Source organism: Ipomoea triloba, chromosome 15 (assembly GCF_003576645.1).
Source record: "Ipomoea triloba cultivar NCNSP0323 chromosome 15, ASM357664v1".
NCBI lineage: Eukaryota > Viridiplantae > Streptophyta > Magnoliopsida > Solanales > Convolvulaceae > Ipomoea > Ipomoea triloba.
This window is the reverse complement of record NC_044930.1, coordinates 12,611,688-12,626,359: the sequence shown is the minus strand read 5'-3', so window position 1 is coordinate 12,626,359 and position 14,672 is coordinate 12,611,688. Positions and strand designations below refer to the sequence as shown.

General features: G+C 37.6%; 2 protein-coding genes and 1 long non-coding RNA gene across 3 annotated transcripts; 1 reads left to right on the top strand and 2 right to left on the bottom strand.

Moving 5' to 3' along the window:
• Window positions 1–3,567: 3,567 nt before the first annotated feature.
• On the top strand, window positions 3,568–5,370 carry LOC116006263. The gene is made up of 2 exons (XR_004095093.1): window positions 3,568–3,914; window positions 5,021–5,370. It is a non-coding gene; the product is annotated as an uncharacterized LOC116006263 (long non-coding RNA).
• Window positions 5,371–9,199: 3,829 nt separating this feature from the next.
• On the bottom strand, window positions 9,200–13,097 carry LOC116007533 (rhodanese-like domain-containing protein 6). The gene is made up of 9 exons (XM_031248246.1): window positions 12,660–13,097; window positions 12,184–12,345; window positions 11,996–12,101; window positions 11,657–11,843; window positions 11,462–11,543; window positions 11,256–11,338; window positions 10,806–10,938; window positions 10,346–10,517; window positions 9,200–10,124 (listed from the first exon to the last, which is right to left on the bottom strand). Exons 1-9 carry the CDS (start codon window positions 12,840–12,842, stop codon window positions 9,370–9,372), a joined length of 1,863 nt encoding a protein of 620 aa, XP_031104106.1. The 5' UTR covers window positions 12,843–13,097; the 3' UTR covers window positions 9,200–9,369.
• An 806-nt stretch (window positions 13,098–13,903) lies between these two features.
• Window positions 13,904–14,485, bottom strand: LOC116005696. Its single transcript, XM_031245938.1, has one exon. The coding sequence runs from the start codon at window positions 14,483–14,485 to the stop codon at window positions 13,904–13,906; it is 582 nt and encodes a 193-aa protein (XP_031101798.1).
• Between the last annotated feature and the right edge of the window lie 187 nt (window positions 14,486–14,672).

The window sequence follows — 14,672 nt, the reverse complement described above, 5'->3', positions numbered from 1 at the left end:
GAAATCAAATCATTGAATCTATCCCTCCCACTAATCATGTCATTTTCAAGAAACTTAGCATTTCTTGATTCCACGATTCTAGTCGAATGAGATGGACAATAAAACCTATACCCTTTGGAGGACTGTGCGTATCCAATAAAGAAACCACTAATAGTCCTTGGGTCTAACTTCTTTTCTTGTGGGTTATATATCCTTACCTCAGACGGGCATCCCCAAACACGCATATGTTGCAAACTCGGTTTCCAACCTTTAAATAACTCAAATGGTGTCTTTGGGACAGCCTTGGTTGGAACACGGTTTAATATATACGTTGCCGTCTTAAGCGCGTCGGCCCACAAAAACTTAGGAAGTTTGGAGTTGCTAAGCATACTCCGCACCATGTCAATAAGCGTTCGGTTTCTTCTTTCAGCAACACCATTTTGGTCCGGAGAACCAGGCATGGTATATTGGGCAACAATCCCATGTTCTTGAAAAAACTTAGCAAATGGACCAGGCGCTTGTCCACTTTCAGTGTACCTACCATAGTATTCACCACCTCTGTCGGATCTTACTATTTGTATTTGTTTCCCACATTGGTTCTCAACTTCAGCCTTAAAAGACTTGAAGGCATCCAATGCTTCATTTTTATTATGAATCAAATACACATAAGTAAATCTCGAGTAATCATCAATAAAGGTGATGAAATACTTCTGACCTGGCATATCCATATCAGGACAGCATATGTCAGTATGTATGATTTCTAATATGCTTGAACTCCTTTTGGCACCTTTCTTAGACTTGTTAGTCTGCTTTCCCTTAATGCAGTCTATACAAGTCTCGAAATCAGTATAATCAAGAGTACTAAGTACCCCGTCATTTACTAATCTCTTTATACGTTCAAGGGAGATATGACCTAATCTCCGATGCCATAACATGGAGGAGTTCTCACTATTACTTGATCTTTTGGAACCGGAATGAACATGCAATGAACTATAAGTGGTATTGTTTTGTAAATGTAAACGATAAAGACCATCAGACAATGTACCATATCCAACACAAGTTGATTTATTAAAAATATCAAAACGCTTGTCTTGAAAATTAAAGGAAACCCCCATTGGTACAAGTCTCGAAACCCAAACCAAGTTTCGGGAGAAACTTGGTACATAAAATGTCTTTTCCAAAAACAAAACAAAACCACTACTTAAAACAAGTTTGCATGTTCCAATAGCTTCCACTTGTGATCCCATCTTGTTTCCTGATAAGATGGTCCGTTCATTTCCCACCAGCTTCCTCAGATTTTGCATTCCCTGTAAAGAGTTTGCAATGTGGATTGTTGAACCAGAATCAATCCACCAAGTATTAGCGTTAACTCCAGACATATTAGATTCATAACAAACGAATGAGGATAGATTACCTTTCTTCTCGACCCACTTCTTATACTTGATGCAATCTTTCTTCATGTGTCCCTTCTTTTTACAGAAGAAACACTTATGCACCTTCTTTATGTCAGCTTGAGGTGGAATGTTTCCTTTCCCCTTAGCCTTTGAAGTGGAACCTCGAGATTTGCCAGATTTAGACTTCTCACGTGCCGTAGCCAGCATGGCACTTTCACCCATTTCCATCACCAATCTACCTTCTTCTTGAACACACATGGTCATTAAATCATTTATAGACCATTTTTCCTTATGTGTGTTGTAAGAGATTTTAAAAGGTCCGTATGATGATGGTAGGGTGTACAAAGCATAATAAACGAGAAAGTCATCCGACATATCTACCCCAAGAGTCTTAAGTTGAGCTACAATGTCACGCAATTCCATGATGTGCTCACGCACACCTTTAACGGAAGTGAGACGAAGAGAGGAGAATCTCATGATGAGGGTGCTTGCCAAAGCCTTTTCTGAAGTGACGAACTGATCGTCAATAGCCTTGAGCAATGCTCGGACATCCTTATGCTTTTCACTAACAGAACCCCGAATCCCATTAGATATTTTCGCCTTGATGTACATTGTGCTGAGCCGATTGGATCGATCTCATCGCTCATATAGCGCAACCTCATCTTGGGTACTTTCCTTAGTGGGGACAGGCGGTTGCTCATTGTGAATAGCGTAGTCCAAGTCTTTCCACCCTAGATTAAGAAGAATAGTTTCCTTCCACATTTTATAGTTGTCGCTCCTAAGTTCTGGAACTTCGATGTTCAAATCTGTGTGAGTAACGGATTGAGATGCTGTAAAGGTAAAGGTTTGGATTAGAATTTTGAAGCATGAATAGAATTGAATTGCATACATTACCAATGTAAATGATGCATATCCAATATCCGAATGCAATAAAAATTGCCTGTGGGCTAAATTTTTACGCAAAATGGACCTTGTAAAATTAGAATAGAAATGAGATGGGTACAATGTTGAATTTCTATTCTCACTGTTAAAAACTACCAAAAACTATATGCCGACACATAATTGCGTGTGGGCTAAATTATGGTCATAGTTTGGTATTTTAACCTGATCAATCATATAAATATAACAAAATTGCCTGTGGGCTAAATTTTATTATATTAAGTATGATTAACCACAATGTATGCCTAAGCTTTATGCGATTTCCAAAATTTTGATGTACAATATTAATTAAATTAAGGATGCTGTGGCTACTCCTTAATCAACTAAAATTATACTATCGCATCGGCATAGATTTTGAAAAGGCAAAACAAATTATGCAATTAACATGATATGCAATTCCCAAGTATACTCCCAGGAAAGTTGGTTGAGCTAAGGCTCATTAAAAACCAACTCCTTAGACAGAGTAGGATTTCAAGGGAACTTGTAGCACATTGGCTAATTTTCAAGTTTGCTTCCCAAGAAACTTTCCCCGGGTCATGCAATTTCACATTATAACAAAATTGTTCTGAAGGTGTTAACGATGTTCACGGTTTAGAAAAAAGGCTTTTAAGGATAAGTGAACTTCTGAACCTAATGTACTAACCTTCAGGCACTACCGTAATTGTACTAAACCGTATGTACTATGTAATATGCTAAAGTCCAATAACCTTAAGGAATTTCACTAATTCCTAAATATGCTTTTCTAAGGCATAAAATAAAATTGCATAATTAAAAAATAAATATTATGCTAATGGACATAAAACGCATATTACAATAACATAAAGTTCATATTATACAAGAAATTGCACAAAACATTATAGCAATTCAATAAATATGAACATAACAAATAATATAATTTAAATTCAATTTGCAATTTTGAAAGAAAATTTCAATTAAAGACTTTATAATTTTCAAAACAAATTGCATATTGAATAAAAATAATATATGCATTGCAAGTAGAAGGCCCAAATAAAACAAATATATATATATATATATATATATATATATATATATATATATATATATATATAACATATAATAATCAGGTTTCATAATTTAATTAAAAACCCAAAACAGAGTATTAATAAAACAAACAGGCCCAAAACCAATAATTGTTTTATTACAATGGGTCAGACCCAATCCATAGACCCGGCCCAGCAAAACCTTTATCACCACTTTAATAAAATTAAAACCTAGCTGGGTATAACCTGGAGAACTGCAGAACGGTAAAACGTACGCAGAAGGTTGCAGCGCCGCAAATGGGAGCCCGACCGACCGCCGGTAGCCCGGAGATCCACCGCTCGCCGCCCTAAGCCGAGAACCAGCGCCGGCGCCGCCCTCCCCACCGTATCCCCAGATCGGAACCAAACAACGGAGAGAGATAGCAGCGATCGAGGCAGGGAAGCCGTTCTCGCCACCGCCTCCTCGCCGCCGTTCTTCACCCGGACGCAAGACCTAGCGCCGCCGCGACGCCTCCTGCGTCCGTCACCGGCGTGGCCGGAGACCGCCGACTCTCTGCCGGATTGACGAGAAAATAGCGCAGCCCGTCCGCCGGTCCAACAGGTTTAAATTTTTATTTATTTATTTTTATAAAGGTTTCGCTGTTCGGCCGCCGCCATCATGGAGGTCGCCGGAAAAAGAAAAACCACCGGCGACCGCCGCCCAATGGCAGTCGTGGTCGCCGGAAAAGGGAAATGGGGATGTACCGGCGGCCGTCCAATCCTTCACGGTTCGCCGGCCAGAAAACAGAAAAATCCCCTTCACCCCTTTTTTTTTTTATTTCGAAAAACAGAGTATATATATACAAATATATGCGGAAAATTTGTATATAATTTTCAGAACTGAATATAAATATATATTCAATGTATATGCTTGTATGAATATATACATTTACAGGAAAACGATATTTATATATACACGAACAAATTGAATATGCATATACAACAAACACCATATAACAAATTGCATATAAACAGGATATTTGCTGTACTTTTCAGAATATACTATGCAAAACATAAGCAATTTGAACAACTAGGCAGAGATAAATAGGCCATGATACCAAATGTAAGCATTAACAATATAAGACTAACCTCCGGCCATAGTTGTTGCTTGTGAATATGTTGTAGATGCTGGTGGTTGTGTAGGCAGTAATAGATTCCTGCAATGTGTCTCCCACTTGCTCTCAAGTTTTTAGTTTAGATGGTGTACGGAAGCAGTAACCTGAGCAGTGGGGGACCTATAGCTTATATACCTATAGAACCATCAATATAGGTCATGTAACGGTTTCCGTTACATGGCTCCACATAATGGCTATTGAAAGCCATTACTTGCACCAATTTAATATTTTTCAATATTGAAAATGTTACAGTTTGAAGAAAGAACCTCCTGGTTTTGATGTAATCTTTGGCATATTTGAACATTACCATTACGTGGATTATTCTTTTGTTTCACCTGTTTCAAGAACTTAAAAAATTGTTTGGTTAAAAGCACCACAGGATCATCGCTAGATTTGTCTGGATCATAAACATAGTCATGTTCGCCAGCGGTAAAAGCAACACTTTTCTATTCTTTCAAATGGTCAATCAGAATTTTCATTTCATAGGTTTTGAGATTACCCATTAATTGAGCAACCGTTTGATTTTCTCAACCTGCATTTTCTTGAATTGCAGTTACCTTCATTCTGAAGCGTTGTGGACTTGTGGCAAAGATCGTAGTACTTTCTTGATCAGCTTCTGTTGAGAAAATGGTTTGCCAATCACAGCTGCTCGATTTGCAAGTTCTTGAACCCGTTCATTAAAAGTTACAATGTTCTCATCATCATGCATCCGAAGTTCCTCAAAGTCAGATTGGATTAATTGAAGTTTTGACTGTTTGACAGAATTAGTGCCTTCGTAGGTAGTTTCTATAATCTCCCATGCAATTTTTGCTGAGTTACAACATGTCACTAAAGTAAATTGGCTTTCATGCACTAGAGAAAAATTAATGTCAAGAGCTTTATTATTATAGCCGGTTGCAGTCATTTCAGCTTCGTTTCATTCTATTTCAAGTTTGAGTACTAGAAGATCTTCTAGAGGAGCTCCAGGCTTGGTAGGATGTTCTTACCGAGTTAGTACGGCTCTCCAGATACGTCCACCTTGAACTTTAATGTGTATTCTGGTACATGCTTTCCAGTAAGCATAGTTATCACCTGTTAATTCCGGAGGAGGTCTATTTATTCTAAAACACTTAACAAACGGTAAGTACGAACAAAACAAAATAAATAAAACTACTAAACGCACAAGCATAAAATGATTTATTGAGTTCAAGAAACACAATGCAGCCAGATCGGTTAGACTAATAATTTAAGTCCACGGGCTCTGATACCAATTGAAATTGTATGTGGGTCTTGAATGCAAGATAAAGACTGTAGTTCTACTTAATTTTAATTAACAAATTACCGAACTATTAATTAATGTTGAATTTCGAATGAACAAACATAAATAAAAGGTAGGAAAGTAGAACCAGGCACACAACAACTGTTTACGCAATTCGGAGCTAAACTCCTACATCTGCAGGGCAATTCACATCAACCAAATCACTAGATGTTCACCAAGATTACAAGATGTTTGATTACAAAGGTCTTAGCCACTAAACCAACATCAATCTTCACAACATCTATTTTGGAGAGGTAAGGGCATGCCAATGTTCTTCAAGATTCAACACTGTTGAAGCAGCTTCAGACAAATAAAAACAAAAACACAAAAAAAAATATACTGATAAACTGATTAATATAGAGAGAATAGTCCTTCAAATAATACTAATGAAATCCATGAGTGATAATGATAGAAATCCAACCCTTTTATATACTAGATATGATGTAACCAACTTCCCATAATAATGTTGACCAGAAATCCTTGAATAATTAACATCCACCCAATTTAAATCAGGCTGAAAACTAGTTCAACACAACTAAAATCGGTTAGAGAAACATTGAGATATCCGTTGACCCTGATCTAGGTGACGCTGATCCAACGTGAAAATATCTTTAGATAAATCCAAATAGGGGTACGATCCAAAATTACAAATACTTAAAATTATAACCTTTGACAAATAAATTAGCCAATTATAATAAGGTAAAACGTGTATCATTTTGTACACTTACATTTGGGATTCAGACACCAACTGATTGAGCAAAGGTTTGATACAATTAGCAAGATTTTTGGATACAAGTTTGTAAAGGATGTTACACAGTGCAATAAGTCTTAAATCCCCCATACTCCCAAGTCTAGGTTTTTTAGGGATGAGGACAATATGAGTAAGGTTTAAACCCCCTCGCAATTTTTCATATTGAAAGCCATTATAACAGAAAGTCAAAATCTCAGATTCTATAATATCCCAAAAATGCTGAAAAAAATCAGGACTCAACCCATCTAGGCCAAGAGATTTATCTGGCTTAATATCAAATAAAGCCTCATTTACCTATTGCATCACTACCCTACGCCCCAATGAAGAATTTTTGGATGTCTGAAACCTTTGACTCGATGCAGTCTAGGGCAGGATTCATGATACCCTCGACAGAATTAAACATGTTACTAATGTAGGTTGTAGCCAAGGAATCAAGATTACTACATTTTGGGAGGACATCACTATTGGGAGAATCTTTTACATTTTTCTCACCTTTCTTTTTTATTGTATTTTCCTCCATTAACTTGTGTATTGGAGACAATGTTAACCATGGCTAGCTAGGTTTACTTTGAAATTTTTTGGTATCAAGTGTTAATGAACTTATGTGCCTAGAACTTTAATTTCTTAATAAAATATACATATTTTTGGGTTTGCTATCTTGTGTTATAATTGTGGTATATATTATTGTTAAAGTGTGTGATTAAAAGTTCAAATTATATATTTTTCTTGTTATAATTGTGTCTTGATAAGTGATAAGCACCAAGAATAGTACATATTAAGGGTCGAAAATAGGATAGAATGCGAAGTTTTGCCACCCGTTTACAACAATCTCATGCATTTTAAACTCAGATGTGATCAAAAACTTCTAACACAAATTTTAGGAAAAGTTTTGAAGTGTTTCCACAAATCAAAAAGGGATTCAAGGCCAAAACAAAGCAAAAAGCAAAGAAGCCGCAAAGCAGGAACCTCCCACGCGGCCAACACGCGTGTGGATAGGCGTGGATCATTTCCAGTAGCTGTCCACGCCCTCCACCACGCATGGTGATGGATTGGTCTGGCCATAGAGGCCATTTCGGGATTTTTGGATTCGGGTTGCCTATTTAAACCCCTTTTTCGGATAGATGAAAAAAACCTAGCAGCCATATAATAGTTTTAGATCTAAAGTTCCCTTAGGTTTTCTCCCCTCTTGGGGGAAAACTTCCCTTCCCTTAGAATAGATTCAAGATCAAGCTAGAAGGATAGAAGTTTCAAGACAAAATGTAATGGAACCATTCACCATGGATGGTAACTCTTCTCTTCAATGTTTATTTTGCTTTCATGTTTGTTTTCTTTGAAACTTCCATTTCTTCTTCTTGATTCTTTGTTTTAATGCTAGCTTAGATTAGATAGGGAATCAGTGGACCCAAAACTAGCTATGTGGTTGAATTACTAATTGACATTGCTTTAAAGATGTGAGCTTTATGATTCTTGGGTGTGAATACTTGTGTGGTTGATGTTTGATATGCTTTGTGCCTAAGTGTGGCCACATTAGGTAGCAAACCTAGTGAAAGTGAGTGTGCGCGCGATAGCGACCACTCACGAGTCCAACTCACCCACATCTCCGCCCTTAGTTCGAAAGGAAGAGGTCCGAGAGGAGTGGTAGATAAGGTGTTTGATAACATGCCCCAACCGAATGAGGATGTGGGAGTCCAAGTGTGACGCCACTTGGTGAAGTGCCATGAACTCCCTAGTCGAATCCAAATCATTTGCTTGCAAATCCACTAGATAGTGACCACATAGTCTAGCTACGAGCCCCAATCTCCACCTTTCCTTTTCCTTAAACACAACCATTTTAAACCTTCAAACTTTCGTACAAATGACATCTAGCCTTAGCTATTCCCGTAACTCTTTCTCTTAAACCTCCTAAATGCCAACACTAATTCGTTCTAATTTGTTATCCTTGAGAGACACGACATTCGGGAATTTCTCCTCGTTTTACCACTTATCCACCTCACCGCAAAATACTCCCTTCAATAAGAGTTAGGGCATGATTTAGAACACTCACTGTTGCACCTTAAAAGATGACATATTTGTTAAGAAACTCTATTTAATTGCTTATTCTTGCTTTGCTATTGCAATTTTCTCATGAGAATGAGTTTATTACACATTTCCTTGCTTTGGATGGGGAATACAGAAATGACTCACTCCTTTATTTGCAATCATCCGCACTTGTTGAATCCAAATGTATGTTTCACTTTAGTTTAGTACCAGGTGATTAAACATTTGGCATCAAAGATCTCACTCATCATTCTCTTACCTTTCCTAATTTGGTTGCCTTGTTTTTATTAGTTACCTACTTGCTTGTAGTTTAATATCCCTTCTTACATTATGATTAGCTTATTGTGAACATATTAATCCCTAGTTCTTAATACATTCACTTCCCTATAATTTGTTACCTCTCCTAATTTGGTTGCCTTGTTTTTATTAGTTACCTACTTGCTTGTAGTTTAATATCCCTTCTTACATTATGATTAGCTTATTGTGAACATATTAATCCCTAGTTCTTAATACATTCACTTCCCTATAATTTGTTACCTCGAATACTCTGAGTATTTGTTTGTTGATATAAAATAGTCACTTCAGGATAATTTAAAAAGAAATAATACATGCGCCTATAATTGAAAGAGAAAGTCCACTGAATCCTATAGTTTAAAAGTGGGGGAAACAAAGTCATTTTCACTTCATATTATTTGTTAATGCGCTATGATAACACGATATCTAAAATCTGATACAATGTGATACATTGATGATACAACTACCGACCTAAACTTCACCAGTGAACAAGCTCAAAAACACTGTTCCATTCATAGATAAATTACAGGAAACGGTGAAGAAAATCTTTGATCTGATCTATGAATGGAGATTGTGTTGGAATTATATGACCAAAATCATGTTCAATAACCACAGAGCAACCATCATCAAACATTGAAGCAAGTCGTCTACTAGCTTGGTTCTTTATCTGCCTGTCGTTGCCCTTGTCATTGCAGAATATGTGAAGTGAAGGGCAGTTTATTGAACCCTGCTGACACTCATCCATATTAACAGCGAATCCGGAGCACAGAATTGCAAATCTGAAATCTAGCTCCCCTTTTAACTTTTCTTTGTGTGCACAAAGCAAAGCTGCCATTGCAGCTCCTTGTGAAAACCCCAAGATCCCATCGAATGGCCCGGCTTCAGAAAACGTGGTTTTCAAATATGAAAGAGATCTATCAAACCCCTTGGTTTGTTGCTGGTACTGCAGAGAATCAAATGTACAGTCTGCTATTTTCCAATCAGAGTTACTCTCTGCAGTGTACCCGCACCCAACCAGCCATGCAAACTTTCTATTGCAACCGCTCGTAGGAAGGGTATCCTTTGATAAAGAAGATGAAGATGATGTGTGATTGCAGTTCTGCTCTGGTGGGCGAAGTTGGTAGATGAAAGGTAAAACATGGGGTGCGTCAATGAAGACAAGTTCAGCAATGTTTTTGAGTTTCTTCGCTAATGACGCTGTTCTTCCTTTAAATCCGGAGGCATTCTGGCGGAAGCCATGTAAGCACAAAATCCTCAGTCTCCTGGGCGTATGTGTCCCTGCAGGGCATGTTATGATGCAAAATATCAGTGAACTTTCTGAAGCATTAATGATGTAACAGAATAACCAGGATATAGGGTCAAAAATATAAACCATATGTGCACAATCAAAACAAAGTTATATGGCATTGACAGATTAAAAAGTGAACCTTGTGTCCAAGTAAGCATTACTTGTCTTAGGAGAAAACGAGTCAAATTTGGTTAAGAATCACAGACCTTACCATTTTGCCGTGCAACAATAGGCAAGTGTTGAGTTTTATTCAAAGTGGAAACAGCTTCAGGCTCATCCCCTTCAGATATTTCTACTGATTTCTCAGCTTTCATAGCCAAAACTGAGTCAACATTTCTACCATTTTTCTGGCATAGTTCACAAGCATAAAAAGAATTTGTATCCTGCATGGCACAAATCATTTTTTTTCCAAGCAAGAACACATTAGGGGAATCCCTGGAATAACTAAAAGGAAAAGCAATTGCTATATATGTGGGTATGTGGCTATGCCACTATGATGAAAGTCAAGCCAAAGAGTCATAAAATTTAATCCCTAGGACCACACAGCTCCACAATTTGGACTTCACATAATCTGATGAAAAAACTACTAACGAACACCATAAATCTATAATGATATTAAATAAATACTACATGTTTTCAATGTTTGGTAAAATAGTTTTTAAAAGCCATACCTGACAGTTCTTGCAGATTAGTACAAGCATCCTACAGTACATGCACCGTGTACGAGAAGAATAATCATCAAAAGATGAGTTACAAAGAAGGCAAGTACCCAAAATTTTTGAATCCAAGCTCCCAACTGAAACCCTGCAATCACCAATGGCATTAAAGAACCAACAACTAAGATTAAACAACTGTCACTTATTCCTCTTTAGTAATTACCAGTCTACAATTACATCAGTTATGACATAGAACAGTAGTATTATATATTAAACAGTAAGAATATATGCACTACTAGCTTCCAGGAAAATTCATGGACAAAAAGGCCTACACAATATAATAACATAAATATGAATGCAGAGAAATTTGTGCCAAGTGCAAGGAAAGTGTAAGTGTGGCATTGGCAGGATGATCACAGAATATGCAATATGTAAGGTTAAGGATGTGCCGATGTAGAACTATACCTATGGTCAAAAACAAAATTCTTTCCTTTGAAAAACCCACCATCAGGAAATTGTTCCATATAACGCTGAATCCCACCATACAACTGCAAAGAGGCCAACAATTTGAATCAGCATACTGACAATCATGTTAAAGCCTACTGATAAGTCCTTGTGAATTTTAAAAACTATTTAGAACTCTACAAAGGTGATTCTTTTACTGGAGTTACCTGAAAAACATTTTCAAAGCCAGCACCTTTCGATTTGATATAAGCCGATGCCATCTCACATCTAATTCCACCAGTACAGTACCTGTAAAGCACCAAGAATTGATAAATACCAAGATGACAGGCTACATGTCAACCATAAGTTTCAAATAGCTGGTAAACTTTTTATAACAAAACGGCACTTCAAATAATGCTTACATAAGGATATTTTTTCCCTGCAATTTCTCAGCATTGTTATCTATCCAGGACGGAAGGTCACTGTACTGCCTAATTTCTGGATCCAAAGTCTCCACATTTGGAGTAGAGAACTTCCCAATTCTTGTCTCATATAAATTCCTTGCATCCAACAGGACTGTTCTGTTTTCCCTTTCATCCTGTATGTTGCCTAGTGTGGATATGGATAATTAAATGGTGGTTAGAGAAATTATTTAACAAACTTTTATGAACTATGATAAGATACAACACCCAAAAAAGATTAAAAAAAAAAAATACTTAGAAGCACATAGATTAAGAATTCTAAGGTCTAAGGCTACACACCCGCATCACTAAGCACAGAATGGAATTCAACTGCAGAAAGATGTCTTCCAGCATCTGAAACTTCTGCAGACTTTGGCAGCGGAAAAGAACTCAAAGTGACCAATTCCTGTACAACAATTAAGGGCTAGTCATCACAATCAAATAACATTTTAAGGGAAGTGGCAACTGCAATAAAAAAGTTGAATAACCTTAACAATGCGAATGGATAGAGAAGTGAATCCACATTCTTTAGCAACCCTATCATCCAAAGGTTCGTGACAAGATGCAAGCTTGAAATCTGTCCCTTCAAACAAACTATTCAGCTTCACTGCAGAAATATGCTCCTCTAAAGCACACAACTTCCCCCCAACCTGTATGAAACAAACAATCAAAGATCTCCAAGTCAATCACACTGCGGATGCCACCAACTTCTCAACTTTTTTCATAGCTCAGATTGCATAATCAGCTTAAGGATACAAATCCGTAAATGCCTAATTAAGATGTCTGTATATCAATCGAGAAATCAAAAACTCAAATCAACATATAAAGAAAACACCAATCCAATACATAGAAGGGCAAATGAAAGAGAACAGATATTCAAACCGAGTAAATTTTTGAGATAAACTATTATTTGCATATATTCCTATCTGAATAGGCATATATTTCGAACAAATTTGGGGATTACGGTAACATTGACGCCGTAGGGAGAGAGGCGGACGCGGCCAACGAGGGAGAGAGAGGTGCAGTTGGATCTGTAGAAATTGAGGAGTTGTTGGAGGTCGGGGATGGTAGCGTATTTGTAGTACAATAGAACGCCGTAAGCTTCTCCCCCATATCGTTGTGGCTGCTCGATTCCTTGGGTCGCCATTGGTGATGGTGAAGGTCACTGAGTCACTGCATGCGCCGTGAGTAAGAAGGAAGATGGCAGGGCAGCATTCCTATTTCCTGGCTTGGTTTAAACCCTTGCTATTAAGACCCCTCAACTCTAAGTTAATTGCCACTTGCGCCAAGGGAAAGTAAATGGTGACATTTTTTTTTTCTAATCTACTATCTAGTATCTATCTACTATACTATACTAACAAAGCAGGATTGGGAGGGGTTATGCGGAATAATAAGGGGGAGTGGATTGCGGGATTCAATGTGCAGTACATCTTACGGAGACCCTTCCTGGACGGAAGCAAAAGCCATAGCCGAAGGTCTGAAGTGGGCATGGCAGAGAGGAACTCTTGACATGGAGATACAATCGGATTCAAAAAATGTGCTACAATGGATTCAGGCTTAGTCTATCGGTCGAGGACCGGTTTGTCAATACATAAACGCAATCAAAGGATGGACTACTAGGGACTGGAGGATCTCGTTCAAAGGGATCTACCGAAAACAAAACAAGGTGGTTGATTGCCTTGCCTCGTATGGTACTACGCAAAGTGAGGAGATAGTAAGTCTCGCCAAATTCCCAGCGGTGAGCGAGGATGCTTATTTTGACGATTTAGCGCATGTTACATGTGCGCGCAGAGTGGTGGAGTCAACCTAAGTTTGGCACCCCAGGGGTCCCTCCTCCTTCTCCGATTAAAAAAAAAACTAGAAATTTACCCGTGCGACACACTGACTTAAATTTTATAACTTCTTTATGAAAAGATGTCAATTGTATTATATGAATGTATTTGTATTTGTTGATAAGTAATGTTAGTACAACATTAAAATAGAATGAGTAAAATATTTTATTTATAACTTATTAAATACCTCTTTGTAAACTACATTAGTGGTTGAATTAGCAGTACTATCTAACTCATTACAAATCATAAATTTGAGTCCCTTAGGATTACTGACTCTAGATACTGCTACGTATAACTGCCCGTGTACAAACACTGATTTTTTTTTGTAGTAGTCCAATATGAGATAACGTTTGGCCCTGACTTTTATTTACAGTCATTATGAAAGCATCAATGGAAATTGTCTTCTTTTAAACTTGAGTGACAACTTGGGATCTGATGGAGTCATTGTCATTCGAGGAACCAACACCCTAGTACCTGAGTGATCACCTGTGGAAATTTTTGCTTCTATTACGTGTTCTGACAGCTTAGTGACTACCAATCTAGTCCCATTACACAACCTGAGAGGGTAGTATATGTTTCTCAGTAACATAACAGAAGATCCAACCTTCAATGTTAATGAGTGGTTTGGTATGCCAAAAGCCCGTATACCATTTAGGAATTTCGGAGTGTGGACATCAACCAAAATGCCATTAGTAAACTCAAACGTACATACTGCGTCGCAACTCAAGTATGTCCTACTCTCGGCATCATGCATGTCACTCATGTATTGGTTGATAGCATTGACCGCATCTAGAGTTGTAACTAGAATTGCACAACTTTCTAAAAAACTATGATCACCACTTTCATTTGAAAACATTGGAAATGTGCTTTCAACTATAGTTGCAATGGGATCACCATTTGTGGGCAATAACATGTTTGATGGCTGCAAAACCGTCGTCTTGGTCACCAATTGTACCATCCCCAATTGATGCAATCTAATTTGCAAAAACTTCTAAGTTGCTCCAATTCAACAACATCACCTATACTATTCAAACAAAGGTTCTTAGTCAACTTCAAAACCTTGCAATTGTCTCACAAATAAGAAGAATTAATGGTTGCCGCCACAATGTCTTGCCTTGTATGCCTTTGGGAACCACAAGCAATAT